At 40.3% G+C, this 13,280-nt stretch overlaps 2 protein-coding genes and 1 long non-coding RNA gene across 4 annotated transcripts in view; all 3 read left to right on the top strand.

The window, feature by feature from the left end:
• Positions 1-156: 156 nt before the first annotated feature.
• Positions 157-1,836, top strand: LOC128757929 (uncharacterized). 2 transcript variants are annotated; one of them, XR_008414412.1, is made up of 3 exons: positions 157-321; positions 962-1,038; positions 1,282-1,836. It is a non-coding gene; the product is annotated as an uncharacterized LOC128757929 (long non-coding RNA). The 2 variants fall into 2 exon arrangements; XR_008414411.1 differs by having other exon boundaries at positions 157-766.
• A 1,471-nt stretch (positions 1,837-3,307) lies between these two features.
• LOC128757911 (uncharacterized) lies at positions 3,308-6,362 on the top strand. Its single transcript, XM_053863539.1, has 2 exons — positions 3,308-3,393; positions 4,623-6,362. The coding sequence occupies exons 1-2, from the start codon at positions 3,352-3,354 to the stop codon at positions 5,292-5,294; spliced, it is 714 nt and encodes a 237-aa protein (XP_053719514.1). The 5' UTR covers positions 3,308-3,351; the 3' UTR covers positions 5,295-6,362.
• A 4,312-nt stretch (positions 6,363-10,674) lies between these two features.
• Positions 10,675-13,280, top strand: part of col22a1 (collagen, type XXII, alpha 1) — a 40,250-nt gene continuing 37,644 nt past the window's right edge. The window contains exon 1 of the mRNA XM_053862084.1: positions 10,675-10,781. The gene's annotated coding sequence lies outside the window, so the exon portion shown is untranslated. The remainder of the gene's footprint in view (positions 10,782-13,280) is intronic.

Genomic DNA, 13,280 nt, shown 5'->3' with positions numbered 1-13,280 from the left:
CTCCGGAAAGATAGCCAGCCAATCATGAGGAAGAAACGACAGCTTGACACTGGTTTGGCCAATCAGCGGAGGGCTATGTTGTAAACGTCACAGCTGGTGGAGTCAGATGGGTGTGTGTCACTTCCGATAGTTGCGCAATACGTTGTGGTTGTCGGTTCATAGTCGTGTCTGTGGGTTGGTCGGCACAGTCAGTGCAGTGTGAACAGCAGGCTTTCGTGAAAACGGTCCGTATTCATAATAAAATGTTTTGGGCCAGATATTCAAGTTAAGTGCAGGAGCAGTGAACATGCGGAAGATGACGCGCACCTTCATCCACAGTGGGTCAGTATGATCCTACGTTATCTATTACTAGGACAAGAGAGTTATGGAGGTGGTGAAGGAGGACATGAAGTTTGCAGGTTTGAGAGAAGAGGAAGCAGAGGACTGGGTGAGATGGAGGAAGATGATCTGCTGTGGCGACCCCTGAAGGGAGAAGCCGGTTACTAAAAGTCAAATAATGCAAAGCTATATTTGATGACTCACTCAAGCAATATTAAATGTGGGGTATGATATTACTAATTCGTATTGTAATCACAATTGTATACCATATAATGTTTATGAAAAGACCAATTGTATATTACTGTAGAAGTTAATTTTGTCCTCTGGGAGTTTCCATAGTTGATAGGAGCTGTGTTGTGTGTGACCGCCCGAGTTTTGTGGCGTGGTAGCTTAATAGTGACTGAGACCAAAGGCACTAATAAACCTGTCATGTTGCTGCACCCACCAGGTAATCCTCGGCTATATTATTATAACCATGATGTTGTCTATTACAATAATTATCTAAGAATTATGCTAACATACCATTATTTTAGCTCCAATGTTGATGTTATTCACTACCATCAAGATTTCAATTTTGATTCTACTATATTTAGAGTGTGATCAATTCTCATTGTTAGACTTTATTCCACTATTGTGTCCCCAGTTTGAAGAGTTCTCCACCATGAAGATGTAGAGGGATGTAGATAGATCAGGAATAAAGAGACTTGGAGCCCAATAGAGGTGAGCTGTACCTCACTGTCATTTCCATACTTATATTACTCTGATCTGGTGTGAGAGTTTGGAGGCTTTGCAGCATTTTAAGTTACCGACAAAATTTCCCTTGGGATTAATAACGTTTTTTAAAATTCTGATTCTGATTTAAACCACCTATAAAGTCACAAGCCTGGTCCGTTGCCGACTACTGATTTCAGAATCCAAACTATGCTATCTACTAATCCTAACATATACTATTGTGTTTTTCAGAGGTCTTGCAATGGTCCAGAACAGTCAAGGTGGAAGAGGCTGACTACCTGTGGCAATGCCTGATGGGAAAGAAGAACCAGATGTTGCTATTGTTCAGACTAATGGAAAGTTACAGGTGATAGCTGCCTAATTGTTTTTGGTTGTAACATTTCTCCTTGTTTTCAGAACTCTGAGTGCAGACTGAGTTTTTCACTGATGCTCAAGGTTGTTGCTACATTCTTGCTTGTTATCTTCAATGTTGTCGTCTACTTCTCCCGCCCAGTGATTAAAGTGTATGCTCGCTGAGAATTCCTCAGTGAGAGTGTCAACTTCATACTGTGGACTTGAACTCTCACTCTCTTTGCAAAGATTCTTCAATCAATATTGGTAAAAGACAATTCCCTCTTTAAGGTCTTTATTGTAGTCAGAAAAATAAACCACAGAGGGGGATGAAAAGATTGGATTTCACTTGGTAACAATTTTAAAGTTGTGTCCCTTTTGTCTCTTAATGCAGTTGTATTGCAGAGAACTGTCAGTCTCTTCAATTCAAACTGTAAAGAAAATACATTTTGCACCTCTGGCTTTCATCTGTTTTAATAAATGAAACTTCATGTTTTGTCTGTTCGTTGGTGCTTCAGTAGAACAGGACACTGCTTCACTGCCTTGTGTATGTGAATGGCAAAGAACTGGAGTGATTTGTTTTATTCGTGCAATCACAAAGGAGCAGGAGGAGACTTTAATATACTGGTGACTGCAGATGTACGCATTTGACTGCAGTACTGACTGTCAGAGAGTCAATTTTGTTTTGTTTGTTTTATCGTAATGGACGTGGAAATCATGTAAAGCTATATCTTACATCATTAATGTACTTCTAAAATAACCCCCAAATACCACAGATGATGAATGAAAGGACATAAAATGGTAACGTTAACATAGTGCAGTCAATGCACCGTTCCTAAAAATGTTTATGATAGATCCGCAAGGTCGGTAATGCCTATAACAACACGTCTATCTACTGGCTGTGACTGTGTGTGAATCGGTATGCTGTGGTGCTGTTTGCATTTGTGGGTTTCTCAAATGTGTTTCTCAAAAATACGACATAGAGAGAGGACAGCGGTAAATGCGTGTCATTATACACCAAAAATGAGAAACTCAATTCACAAATTTCAGAATTTTCAGTTTAACAAATACATTTTGTGTTACAAATGAAAAATAATATATTTACAAATACATATTCATTTGTGAAATCCAAAGATCCAAAAATACAAGTATTTGTACATCAACCTGTGTGTATTTGCAAATATTTATGAGACACATATAATCGTATTTCCATCACTGAGACACATCTGCAGTCCATTTAACTGTGATGCTGCCACAGACAAATGACTCGTATCGTTTCTACCACAACAGACAGATGTTTGCCGGCAGCTGCTGCTTGGACACTGCGTCAAACTGTGTGGAATGAAGGAGTGATCGTCACCATGGCACCAAAGCTCAGGTGTTCTGAATTGAAAGTAAAGTGTTTGATATTCGTGATGCACTTGACACATTTGCCTCCAATTTCCTTGATAATTACTGAAGGGAAATTGAGAGTCCAGTTATCTTCCAGTTGAAGACTACAAGGGGGCGATGTGTTGTGAAGTGCCATTAGGTTGACCCACTAGGGGTCACCTTAACATTTGTTATTGTAGCATTAAGGGAGGTGAATGGCTGGTTGCTGACAGCTGCTACAGCAGTGGCCTGAACTTGTGTTGGAGCCAAATAAAACGTAGGCTTAAGTCGGAGAATTCATGCCAGCTCGATCCTACTTGACCTCAGGCCACACCACCGATCGCCAGAAGGGGGCCCAGTTCACTACACAAATTCACTCACAAATCCAAGCACATCATTCCACTCACATTTATTACAGTGGAGGTGTATGCAAGTCATTGGTTCCTCTGCCAGTGCACAGCAGCGGGAGATTCTCATTGGATCCCTCGGAAACTCTAATGAGCTTACGGGCACTAATGCTGCTTAAACGCTTCCCATCACCGCTGTTTACCTCAGGAGCTAGTAGGAAACCTGGACGCCACTATCAGCGCTCATCTGGAAATGACTCAGCACATTATCAAGAGGGACCCTTTGGACAAGGCTGTGAGTATTTACCACCACAAAAGCTATCACGAAAAAAAAAAAACAACAACTGAAAAACCAATCACTGCATTTGAAAGAAGAGCTTGATTTATGAATTCTTATTGCAAATGCCATTTCATATCCATCGACTGTTCACAGTCACGTATGATATATATTAACACTTAACTATAAATAAACACTTTCTTTTTTGATGCCACAATTGTGTCAAGTCAGTGATCTTAATGATTAAAACTGCAACCAAGACTGAACTAAGACATTATTTAAAAATGTCTTGACTGTGCTGACTAAACTCTATTTTCAATTTGACATATTTAAATGAAAAAACCCTTCATATGAATAGTCATGTTAATCGTATTAACATTTATTCTTTTTTCATTCTCATTTTAATATTCCTTATTTTGTTACCTAGTCTTCTTTTGCCATACAGATTCAATTCCGTCAGCGTTCTGAAATACAGGGGTCTAATCTTGTCCTTCCTAGCCCCTCCCAATGAAACCCAAAGCTTTTTCAACTCTGACTCTTGTGTTTCTTGTCTTTGTGTCAGGGTGACGATCTCTTCTTCACCTTATTTTATATCTGTCGTGACTGAACTATTGTCACTAACTGTACTGGCTTGTCACTGAATGTCTTGCCCTCTCTAATTTGTACACATTCCATCTTAGTTGTGCTGAGAGTTCTTCCTCTTCTCTAATGCACCTTTGCTCTCTGTCCCTCAAGAGCCCTCTCGAGCCTCATTAATCTGTCTCAGTCTAGCTATAGCTATGACAAACAAGAATGAACTGAGAGCTGATCCTGATGGACTCCTGCTCTCACCGTGAAGGCCTCCATCTCTCCTACAGCACACCGCACCACGGTCTCACTGTCCTCATACTTTGCCTGCACAACCCTCACTTATGTCGCAAGGCACGAGAAGGAACCTTTTTTATTCACTAGCACCTTTTCAGGAACTATTTTGGATCTTAGGACTACTCCCAATGCAGTTTAATTATGTAATTAACCAGACATAAATAATTAATTTGTTACTTCTTCAGACATTTTATTACTTCTCACTTGATAACACATTACCACCTTCCTTGATCAACGTAACATACTGTACACCTCCTTCCCTCTCTTTATGTCCAAATAGAGGACACGTGGATAAAAAAAAAAAAGTACTTTCAAACATTACTTTTGTCGGTCAGAGTAACTGGATTGTGTGCTCATTTCCCACTGATGTGTCTTTTGTTTAGGGGGCCACCCGCAGCAACAGGTTGACCACTCCGGTTAAAAATAACATGCTACTCTTGCACGGTCAAATGCTCAGACCGGCCACTAAAAATGGACACCATTCAAAAACACCTGGTCTCCATCTGTCAGCCACACATGTGAAGAAGGAAGTGGGTCAGTTCACGGCCTCTACTCCGGAGGCCACAAACTTGATGCACCTCAAGGAGAGTTGTGAAGGTTTAAAGAAGGAAGAGAAGAATCGGTCAGTCTGGTTTCCTCTGAAACTGGCACCGCTGGAGCTACCACAAGATATCAGAGAAGCCCAGACACTCAAGCTTCAGTTTGTCCAGGAGGAGATCATACCTCAAGCCCAAATAGAAGTAAAAACGAACAAGTTCAGCTCAAGAACATCCAGTGAGAGGCACAAACTCGATCCTTTCAAAGGTTCCCAGCAAAAGAACCGAGCCTCCATGTTCCAGCCTGCGCACTTGGACACTGATCTGGCTGGAGACAGAGGACTAAAAGATATGGTGTGTCATGGCACTCGGGCGCAGATACTCAACAAACCAACCCCTTGTGTGCATGCGTCTAGCCCAAAGTACCTCGATGACTTCAGACCCCTACAGCTGGAGCCAATGAGTAGGCGTGTGTTGCTAAGAAGAACACAATGTATAGAAGATGATGAGTTTATTTAAAGCTCTTCTTCTTGATAAGAACTGTAAGTGGTTGAATAAGTATGTATGTCTAAATTTCCTACTCTAATAATAATACTGATAATACATCATGAATCATTGTAAACATATTCTCATTTCTCAGTTTTCCTATGACCTTATTGTTTTTGCAATACTGACTTTTATATATGCAATAAGTGCACACGAATATGAAGCTAATTTTCCATAAAGGGTCATTACTCCTCCATATTTGAATTATCTAGACAATTATTGTTTTTGTCCCGCAATTCCTAAGAAAATGTATGTGATTAAGATATATATTCATCCAAAAAGAGCAATTTATAGCTCATACTCTTTCACCAACCCAAGTCCTGCAAAAGTAGAGAAGTCAGGTCAAAAGCTGAAAATGGTTAGAAATGGTTCTTTAACTGAAGAAACTAGCTCAGTCATAGGAGCGATAAGAGCTATGTACTTAATACTTAGTATAGTTATGCTCATGAAAATGCTAAGACTACTTGTACTGTAGTTAGTGTAGGACAAGTATGAGACTTGAGAAGTTGTGATATTAATGGATGGTGGATGGATGCCTGACAGTAGGCTGCAGTTGCTCGGCTACAAAACCAATCTTGGCATCTAGTTAATGCTGCCAACTCCACGGCATGCAATGTGCTTAAAATCCAATTAAACAATGAATGACAACTGTCTTGGCTCTTATGTTTGGGGATATTTACGATTGGGGAAGTTATTTAGGAACAAGTTCCGTCAGAGGTAAAAGTCTGGACTGTTTCAGATACCTGTGGGCCAGTTGTTGACCTTGAAACCAAAAAATATATGTCAGGAAGATTCATACATTCCATAAACATTTCATCCTTTATTTTTAAAATCTCAATAAAAACAGAAATATTAAATGTATCAAACTCCTGGCTACGCCTGGACCCCCCGGCTGCCAGCTACAATACAACTGGAAATAGTGTTTGTTTCAGAAAGACATGGACACCAACTCTTCCAGTAGTCTTCTAGAATATCAGCCTCTTTACAGCTTTGCAGAAGAATCTGGTTTCCAAACATGTGATGACAGCTGCAGGACTGGTTAAAAAGGAAAGTTCAAAAGAAGGCAGCCATCATTCCTCAGGCGATCTTTATGACCTTAAGAGAAACATGAAATACCTGCCACCAGCAATGCACATTATTCCATATTATTATATATTATATTATATTATTATTCACAGACGCATGCACACCGAGAAGCAATTTTCTTAGAGGCTTGGCGTGGCATCCTCTTCATAATGTGTAGCATCTTCTGTCAGAGTTCTGGGATCAAAGTCAGGAAAAGGAGGATGTCAAGTATAATGTCCAGGTTCTTTGCAGCCATGGTGAGGGTAACCAGTTGTCAAGGGTGAAACTCTGGTCAGGACAGCACATCACTCTTGTCGAGAATGAATATATGATGGTCTGGTGATATCCACCGAGTTCCAAATTCCTCTGTTAACACTGTATCTGTAACCAAATATCTGTCCTCAAATTATACTCTACACAATCTCACTTATTCAATTTCAAGTCCATGTTTGGCTCAACTGGAATATTTCTATAATTTTTTATAAATTACAGGAGTCAAGATGGCAGGTACACAGTACTTGAAGTACCTTACAGGTACCTGAGTGAAACCTCAGTAGTTGTTCAATATTTCACTTGAGCTCGGTGGATGACTGTAGACCCAGTCCTTGGCTCCAAATGTATGTATTTGGGTCCCATCTGCACCCAGCTTCATTTCAACTGTTCCCTTAACCAGTAACTTGATTTTACAGCAACAACACTGTTATCTGCACTGCCAACTGTCCATACACTTGAAAGTTCAGACCAGGAGTACATACTGAAGCTAGAAACATTAACATAACTACAAAATATAAAAAACAAATTCTAAAATAACGGACAACAGCACACTGATATTAAACAGCAATAATGCTGCTGGAGGTGCCTCAATGGTCGGTAGGAGAGATTTGACATGTTGCTGTTGCATTTTACTTCACCTTTACTCATTCAACAGACTGCAACCATCCAATTTAGAATATCTCCATTCTTACAAAGGCCAAAATGTTTCCAAACACTGGACCATAATGATGGTAATGATCTAAATCTTAAAGCGCTGTCAATATATAGATCAATATATGCCGTCCAGAATGCCAACCTGCTGAGGAGAGATCATTGTTGTTGGATCATCGGAATATTAACCAATACATTGATCTACTAGATGAATTGTCTAGGTGAATTAGTCTTGACAATCGGCTTTGAAAACGTCGGGGCCAGACAATCGTGAATGTTAAACATGTTCATTATTTATGACCATCATGCGCGTGGAAGGGACGATCGTTCCTGACTTGAACTGTGATGCGGAAAGGAGCCAGCAAAAACAAGGAACGAAACAAAGAGAGGAGGATTCTTCTGTTAAAAAGACACAAAAGACCACCATCACTCGATACATTGTTGTGTGTTGTGCTGTCTCTCTGTGGTGTTTTCACTTTGTTTTATCACTTGTGATCATGTGACATTTCTTACCTGGATGAGCTACTTGCTCGGTGGTGAGGCAGAATCCCTACTAACTTAAGAATCAACGGCAGACTTATTATCGTCATGTGCCGGGTCTCTGACAGAGGAAAAAAGATCTATTTTATCCAGATCACCATTGTATGCCTTTCACTGATCTTGGTTTACTTCCTGCTTGCACTATAGTCTTTGGAGTGTTACTTCGCTGCAAGCACTTAGCTGATTGTCCCGGGGAGCTGTGGAGCTTAAAGAGAGTGTGGACCCCTGTTTTGTTTTCGAGCGTGTATTCCTGCCTCTCGCCCAATGACCGCTGGGATGGACTCCGGCACTCCCCGCAACCCTGAACTGGACCAAGCGCTGGTTAACTGACAATTTGTGTATGTATATTAAACTTTTGAAAATCGTCTTCTTGCTCTCTGTGTTTTACAGTATTTACTGACACTCTTGGGTTCCCAGTTGACACATTTGACATATTATAGTTTGCAATGAACTGGGTTTCTTGGAAGGTTGGCCCTGTATTAAAGTAAAACAGTTTATAACTCCATTCACTATCTGGCTTCCTGGTAGAAAAGATATTCCGTAGTATTTTCAAATATCCATGTATGTTTGTGTTCGTCATCTATCTAGACAGTTAAGATGAGTGATAAACTACAGAAAAGTACACATTTGTTATGTAGTCATTAGTGTCATCAGTGACAGGCGTTACTTACTTCCAGTTCCAGGCAGACCGCATCATTTGTGAGATATTATTGCTGCTTTTTCAACACAAAAGGTACATGTGGTTAGTGAGAATGACTTTTATATATGCAATTTACTCTATTGATTCACCAAGAAGGCAGCTATACAGTATTCCTCGTCTGTCCACAAAGATGAGGCATTTCACCCACTACAAGTGCTACAGCAATTTTCTCTTAAACAGTGACAGGCTGTCGAAGACAGACAGCTAACTTCAGTAACCCTAAACCTGCTATTATAAGTTTGTTGTGATTTCACTTTTATTTTAGTTTTTGTAGCTTCCGTGTTGTGTTTCCTTCCCTCCTCCTTGGTTTGTGGCACAGGTTTGGAGTTATTTCATCATCTCATCATCAGAGCTTAAAGACACCAGGACTCCAGCAACGTGTTCCAGACCAACAGTTGTTTGTATTTTTTGGTAAATTGGCTCTTCTCGCTTGTTGTCGTACCTTCGCTCATTGACTTACTTTTGATCACTCCGTCTGAAACCCTGGTGCTCTGAGTTGGTATATTGTTCTCCTAGTCTATTTGCTCAGCGTGGCTTCCTGGTTTTCTCTTTGTTACTATTTTCCCTGCTCGTGCTTTTGTTTTGACGACCACTGTAGTTAGTTTGTGTTTAACTGTTCATTGTGTTTTATTTTCTCTGTTTACAGACTCTGCTCTCTTTCGTTCACCCAATTCGATGACGCCTTTAGTTGGACTTTTTTTTCCCATTGTGGACTCCTCCTGGTTTGGTGACGTTTTGGTTTTGGACTTTCGTTTACTCTCCCAGTTTGGTGATGCCTTTTGTTGTGTTTTTGTATTTTTGTGAGATTAAATTATTGTATTCCACCCGCTGTCTGCCTCCTGTGAATCTTTCGTTAATGCACTTGGGTCCCGCTCCACATCTCGAACACAACAAAGTTGTTCATTATAAGTGATAAATGTTGTAGTGTGAATATACTAAAATTTCTTGAAATACACAAACAAGTTGTAAAAGTGAGAAATTAATTACTATTTCAGTCCTTTCTGACACACCGTATTCAAATGTCATACATCATGTAACGACTTGTGCACGCAGTATTGTCAGATCAACTACATGCACGTGTGCTCTGTAGACGTGTGTCACAAGGTGGCAGATCAGGTCAGGGTGGCAAATTGGGCAGTGACAATGTCAAGCCGCTTGCCATCACAAGGCCAACAGATCGTGTGGCTGGTAACATAATTGCGTTGGCTTATATTTAGACAATATGACTCCCATTTTCATCTTCTTCTTTATTTTTGTATGACCATTCACTGCTATGGAGCTGACTGATAGCTGACAAGTGTTTCCACAGTTCATTTTGCTAACTCAGTAGATAGTGCTGTAGGACCGTGCGGAACCATAGCTGGTACCACATTAAGACAAACACTACGAAGTGTAGATGCACAGATGACATTTGTAGTTTTGAATGCATTTTATGACAATATGTTCTTTATTCGCAGAGTTGTGTATGAAGCGAGCTGTTTACATTGCATGTGCAATATGCCATTTTCGGGCCATGATACTGATGTCGTCGTTTGTACCATTCTTTAATTTGCATTATGTCACTATAACATCTAAGTCATCCCTGGTGGTGTACAGACCCAATAATATGAACGTTATCATGTTTATAAACTGCTGATAAAAATAAATATCAGAGAGATCTGTGTGACAGAGCAGAAAAGCTGAACGTCTGTGCCATCTATAATCATTTTTAAACACAGTCTGCGAGCCTGAGGCAGGTTGAGATTAGCATGGACCGGCCCACCAGCTTGATGCCGGCACCGATGTGGCTCTGACCAAGGCAAAGGCCGGCCAGTTGTGGTGGTTCACTAGATGTCCGCCCTTTCGGGCGGTGCAGCTGTAGAAGACAGAAGGGGAAAAAAAAGGATAAAAATATCCAGAAAGTGGGGTCTATAATTGGCAGTGCCGACCAGCCTTTTTTATGTGTGAGCGCAGCCCAGAAGAGAAGGATGGAAGCCACCAGTGAAACTCTACACCCCATTCCCTCCCAGCTCCCTCCCACTCTGCCCTTCCATCCACAAGGTTGCTCAAACTCACTTCACTTTCTGATGGAACTGCATACTGGATTACAACCTGGGATTAAATGATGATTTCCTCTTAATCCCAACTGCAGGAGAAAAAGTGTGGATTAATTGGGCAAATGAAGTGCCACCAATGTTGATTCAGGCGTGGAAGCAGGGGACTGAATGAAACTCCTGTCACCGAGCTCTGTGGTGAGATAATCTTCTCCCCTTCTCTTATTTTAAAAAGGGTGTCTTTTGAAAATATGACGTACATGTGATGTTGGTGATGCTTTGCTGACTGCGGATTTTTTTTTGTGCAATCCTGTAGAATATTTTAAGCCTCCAGATTTTATGTCCTTCAGGCGGTCTAGTTCATATATTCAAAGTTACAAATACAAGCTGCAAATACAATTCTACAGCTGGAAACATTCATATTTCTTTATCCTTCATCACACACGCCACATTTAGACTTTAATTGCAAGGTTGGCTTTTGTGATGTGATCTGTTGTCAATGTCCGCATTAATCACATGCTTCTGTTCACGACATCGCTGCTCTGCAGGTCCCAGGTCAACCATTTAGACATAGTATGGAAACTAGCTCCATTTCATCACGATGGAAAGCCTGGCTGAAGGTCCAGATTAAGCAGCTGGACTCCCTTGACATTCAACTCAAAACCGTCATCTGTAAATGCAATTTTCTGTCATACTTAATGCTTCTAAGTGCACAGGTCTGAAAATCCTTAACTCCTTAACCACAACTACTTATGTACATGCCTGCATTGGAGATTTCCTGAACATTTCATGAACAATTGTTTAATGGCATAATTCTAGTGGATAGTGTCTGAAGTGTGACATGACATTGAACATCTGACATAGCAAATGATTATGACTTCCAATTTGCTGACAGCTTTAACTGCTACTTGCATGAACAGCAAACAATACGCATGTCTTATTTTAGAAGCTGAGTTTTAATTGTTTATGCATTAGTGGTGTAGTTTATTGTGATGTCAACTGGCCGTGTGACTCTTGGTTACAACAAGTCTACAGTTATTGACCAATATATGATTCAATGACATGATGTAGCTTCCATCTCAATCTGCTCTTTCTGTAACATGCATGCTCATAAGGACCCAAAGAAACTAGCAGCAGTCCAAAAATGTTCTGACTGCATCACCAAGACGTCATGAATGGGCCAATTTGCTTCTATGAGTTAAAATGAAAACCATTACTGTAGAGCTACTGGAAAAGTTATTTTGAAGAGGTATGGTTCATTTGTTGGATTTCCCCACTGTGGGACTAATAAAGACCGTCTGATCTTCAACGAGTGACTGTAGGAACAAGAAAATGAACTAGCCGACTACAGTACACAGTGACTATCTATCTATCTATCTATCTATCTATCTATCTATCTATCTATCTATCTATCTATCTATCTATATGGTATAGTGCATTTTCGCATGCATGTGCTGCAGGATGTGAACTTTAAACAACAGATTGAAAGAACCTCCACAGCAGACACGCTGCTGCCCAGTGAGCAGACGCATCACAACTGCTTCGCCTTTTGCGTTTTCCGCTGTCACATGAACTCATGAACTCAAGGCGTTAAAAACATTCAATAAACTCCAACTCAATCTCTGATTCGTGGAGAAGTGTTACTAAGTAACCAAAAAATAATAGAACGAAAGGAAGCGGAATAAACATAATGAGAGAGAGAAACTGCTCGCACCAACCAAAAGAAAACATATCCTAAAGCTAAATAATGCTAAATGAAATATTAAGACTTAATGAAGCAAAATAGCAAAACACAGTCAAGTGGTAAAGACCAACAAAACACTTAACTAGATTAGGAATTGCATAACACTTTGGGACTCAACCCACGATGCAGAGCAAGTCGTCACTAAAACAGTGTAACAGCCACAATTCCCAGTTCTTTCTTTAAAAGTGCAACAAGAACAGATCAAGTCCCTGGGCGGTGCATCAACACAAACTGGCCCAAATGGTCAATGACACCCAACACCCATTTTTTTTTTTAATTTACTGGGAGCCGTTGAAGGTTGAATAGGGTGACATGATATTACTACTTTTTCAACGCATGTAGGAGGTATCATCTCTGGTCATCCCAGTAAGGCACTCCAGCAGCCTTTGTTATGGCTATGGTCAGTCACACTTCAGTTCTAATAGCAGCTGCTGGAAGGTCAAGAATAGTCTTAACAGTTTTGTTCTGTGGCCGATGCCACCCAGCAACAGCTTTGCGTATTCATGCACGAGATACAGTTTCCTTCTATATTTCATGCTGAAACTCAGGAGGATACCTGAATTTCCTTGGACTCTTCCTAAAAAAAACAACAACAAATAATAAACAAAAACAATAATTCACGTGACATTAGGACCATTAATAACTACCTCATGTAGTACGATTGGTGCCTTTGGTTTCCAATGATGGGGGAGAACAGGCCATACGATTATCATAAATGAACCAAAAATGTAAGTTTCAGATCTGTTAAAATCATCCAGCACAAAACATTGCAACACTGTGCGACCTCTACCCCAAAATCCTTCTACTCATTGTCACTGGTATTTTGAAGTATATAATAATTATCTAATAATAGATATTAAGAGAATAATTTGTGACCAACTCAAAATGCTCATGATCAGATATGAAGAGGAAGCTACTCAATATTTCCCAATTAAGTTGTTGCTTCTGCCCTT

The sequence above is a fragment of the Synchiropus splendidus genome, chromosome 4 (assembly GCF_027744825.2).
Source record: "Synchiropus splendidus isolate RoL2022-P1 chromosome 4, RoL_Sspl_1.0, whole genome shotgun sequence".
Classification (NCBI taxonomy): domain Eukaryota; kingdom Metazoa; phylum Chordata; class Actinopteri; order Syngnathiformes; family Callionymidae; genus Synchiropus; species Synchiropus splendidus.
Note: the sequence above shows the minus strand (reverse complement) of the source record. Positions and strands in the feature narration are given on the sequence as shown.

Coding starts and splice junctions, on each gene's coding strand:
- LOC128757911 (XM_053863539.1), top strand. CDS start 3,352: ATGACTCAGCACATTATCAAGAGGGACCCTTTGGACAAGGCT. Junction 3,394..4,622: donor GGGACCCTTTGGACAAGGCT/GTGAGTATTTAC, acceptor TCTTTTGTTTAG/GGGGCCACCCGCAGCAACAG.